General features: G+C 30.6%; 1 protein-coding gene across 3 annotated transcripts in view; it reads left to right on the top strand.

Annotated features, from left to right (window-relative positions):
- The window catches only part of LOC107738409 (FYVE, RhoGEF and PH domain-containing protein 4-like), a 36,027-nt gene that overhangs the window by 30,545 nt on the left and 2,939 nt on the right, over nucleotides 1–2,543 (top strand). For all 3 annotated transcript variants that reach the window (XM_016550178.1, XM_016550179.1, XM_016550177.1), the window contains exons 15-16: nucleotides 784–918; nucleotides 1,007–1,153. In XM_016550178.1, the coding sequence (XP_016405664.1) occupies nucleotides 784–918; nucleotides 1,007–1,153 (282 nt within the window). The remainder of the gene's footprint in view (nucleotides 1–783; nucleotides 919–1,006; nucleotides 1,154–2,543) is intronic.

The raw sequence follows: 2,543 nt of genomic DNA, 5'->3' as shown, positions 1-2,543 counted from the left end.
ACGAGTACGAGTACGAGTACAGGAGACCAGTATCGGGCCCGATACCGATACCAGTATCGGTATCGGTGCATCCCTAATTTAAATTAAAACAAATAAAAACAATTAAATGACAAGTATTCGTCGGAAGGAGGGACTTTGTAGAAAACGAAGCGTTTGAGAGAGGCGGGGCATAGAGGACCTACAATAATGTACAGTATTTGAAAAATAATGTGTTTTTTGAACATTAAAGCATGTCAACATATTCTGTTACACCAAATACACAAACTAATGATCTTTAAAAAAGCATCATATGACCCCTTTAAATTGTTCAAGTTAATAATTAAATTAAAATGATTCAATTATTTAAATCAATTAAATATTTAAATATTATTTAAATGAATAACATTGAAGACAGTGAAATGGAATAAGACAGAAAATTTGTCAGGTAAATTTTAATTTCATGCCAACTTTACATTTATTTTTCAGCTATTAAAAACACTATTATTTAGTTTTTAAATTATTTAAATTAATAATTAATTTAAATTTATTCAATTATTTAAATGAATAAATCCATTTAAATTATTTATATTAATTAATTTAGCCATTGTATTATGTCTCAATTCTAGAAAGAAGTACTATGAATGATAATGCTACTGTTATTAGATGTTTCAGTCTTATTGTATAAGGCAGAAGGTCATGTCTAGTGTATATGTACTTATGTATGCATATAATGCACATATTCTTAGGAGTATAGAGTCATAGTAGTCCAGATTTGTCTATAATCATGTCTATATTTCTGTGTAGGATCTTAAGATATCAGAGCTGGGTAAAAGAGCCCCTCGCTGGATCCGAGACAATGAGGTGACCATGTGCATGAAGTGCAAAGAGTCCTTTAATGCCATCACACGCAGGAGACATCACTGTCGGGCCTGTGGATACGTAAGCGGCAGCAAAGCAAAAACATTTTGTTTAGTTTTTTCAAAGTTTTAAATCGCTTTTCGTGTGCTGAAATGTCTGTTTCATTCAGGTGGTCTGCTGGAAGTGTTCAGACTACAAAGCCACTCTGGAATATGAAGGGAATAAGATGAACAAGGTGTGCAAAGACTGTTTCTGCATCCTGACAGGCCATATAGACAGTGAGGAGAGGGAGGGCAAGAAGAAGGGCATTCTAGAGGTGAGTTCAGGATCATGTGACCTGAGGTTAGAACTGCATTCTGTAATGTATCAATTACCACACACTGTTCTGTCAGAAAACAGGACATCATATAACCTTTATATATATATATATATACATATATGCAGTTACGGAAGAAAATGCGACGTCCACGAACTGTTGTGGTGAATTCGTCAGCGGTAAGATCGGTCGGTAACACTTTATAATAACTTGCAATAACCAGTCATTAACAAACATTCAGTATTGCTTAACAGATCAGCAGTTGATGTATATTCAGGAATATGTATGAAAATACAAACACAAGTTTCATTTCTAACAAATTGACTTGAATTAATGATCTGTTTAGCTTAATATTATTAATAAGGCTTATTATAAAGTGTTACCACTGGTACCCTTATGTTTTAATGTTCTGGTTTGGTAACACTTTAGAAGAGAGAACAAAGCAACAAAGCTGATTATGCAAATCATTTTAAAAATACATTTGTGAAGTAATAGTTTTGCTTGTTCCCTGTTCTAAATTGTCACTGTGCATCATGGAAGTAAACTGACTCTTGATTAAATGCTCTTACTTATCATAATTACCTAAAAACTGAAACTTACCCTTTTCTTTGGCTTTCTTTTTGTTTTACTCACTTTCAGTGAATGTCAGATTCATATTTCACATCAAAATTACAATAAAAAATAGTAAATTACAGTTTGCATAAATTAAATGAAGCCTTGTTATTGAATCCAGATATTTTACTTTTTAGTTGTTGTTTTTTTTGTCAGTTATTGTTATTTGTCATTAACAGGATGATTGTCATTACAATATTATTTGATTAGTTATTTGATTATTGAAATAAGCAGTCTAACAAATACTTTAATGATGCATACATACTTTACAATAGTTAACCATATATAATATACATTAGGGCAATACTTGGACCATTTTTTCCCCCATGTTTATTTAAGCATAATATTTTCTTGTTTCTCATTTCTGGAATGTGTCTGGATGTTTTACTATTGAGTTTTTAATTTTTATCTGAATACTGAAATTGTAAATGAATCAGAAATAAGTTAAATTATGATAAAACCAATATATAATGAAGATATTTTGTATATATATATATATATATATACAAACACACACATATATATATATAAACGTGTATATATATATATATATGTATAAACGTGTGTGTATATATATATATATATATATATATATATGTATGTATGTATATCCTTAGGATTCTTTGGAAAAAGAATTTATTTTCGTGTTGAAGTGAAATATGACCCAGACAGGCTTGACAGGCTTCATGAAATTCACGCTGTCATCTCATACAGGAATGATGAAGCATTTATACTAATGTGCTAAACTTCACTTCTTCTTCCTCACAGGTTGAAGCTG

The sequence above is a fragment of the Sinocyclocheilus rhinocerous genome, unplaced genomic scaffold (assembly GCF_001515625.1).
Source record: "Sinocyclocheilus rhinocerous isolate Xijiao unplaced genomic scaffold, SAMN03320098_v1.1 scaffold975, whole genome shotgun sequence".
Taxonomy (NCBI): domain Eukaryota; kingdom Metazoa; phylum Chordata; class Actinopteri; order Cypriniformes; family Cyprinidae; genus Sinocyclocheilus; species Sinocyclocheilus rhinocerous.
The sequence above is the reverse complement of the archived record's forward strand: the minus strand, read 5'-3'. Positions and strand labels throughout refer to the sequence as shown.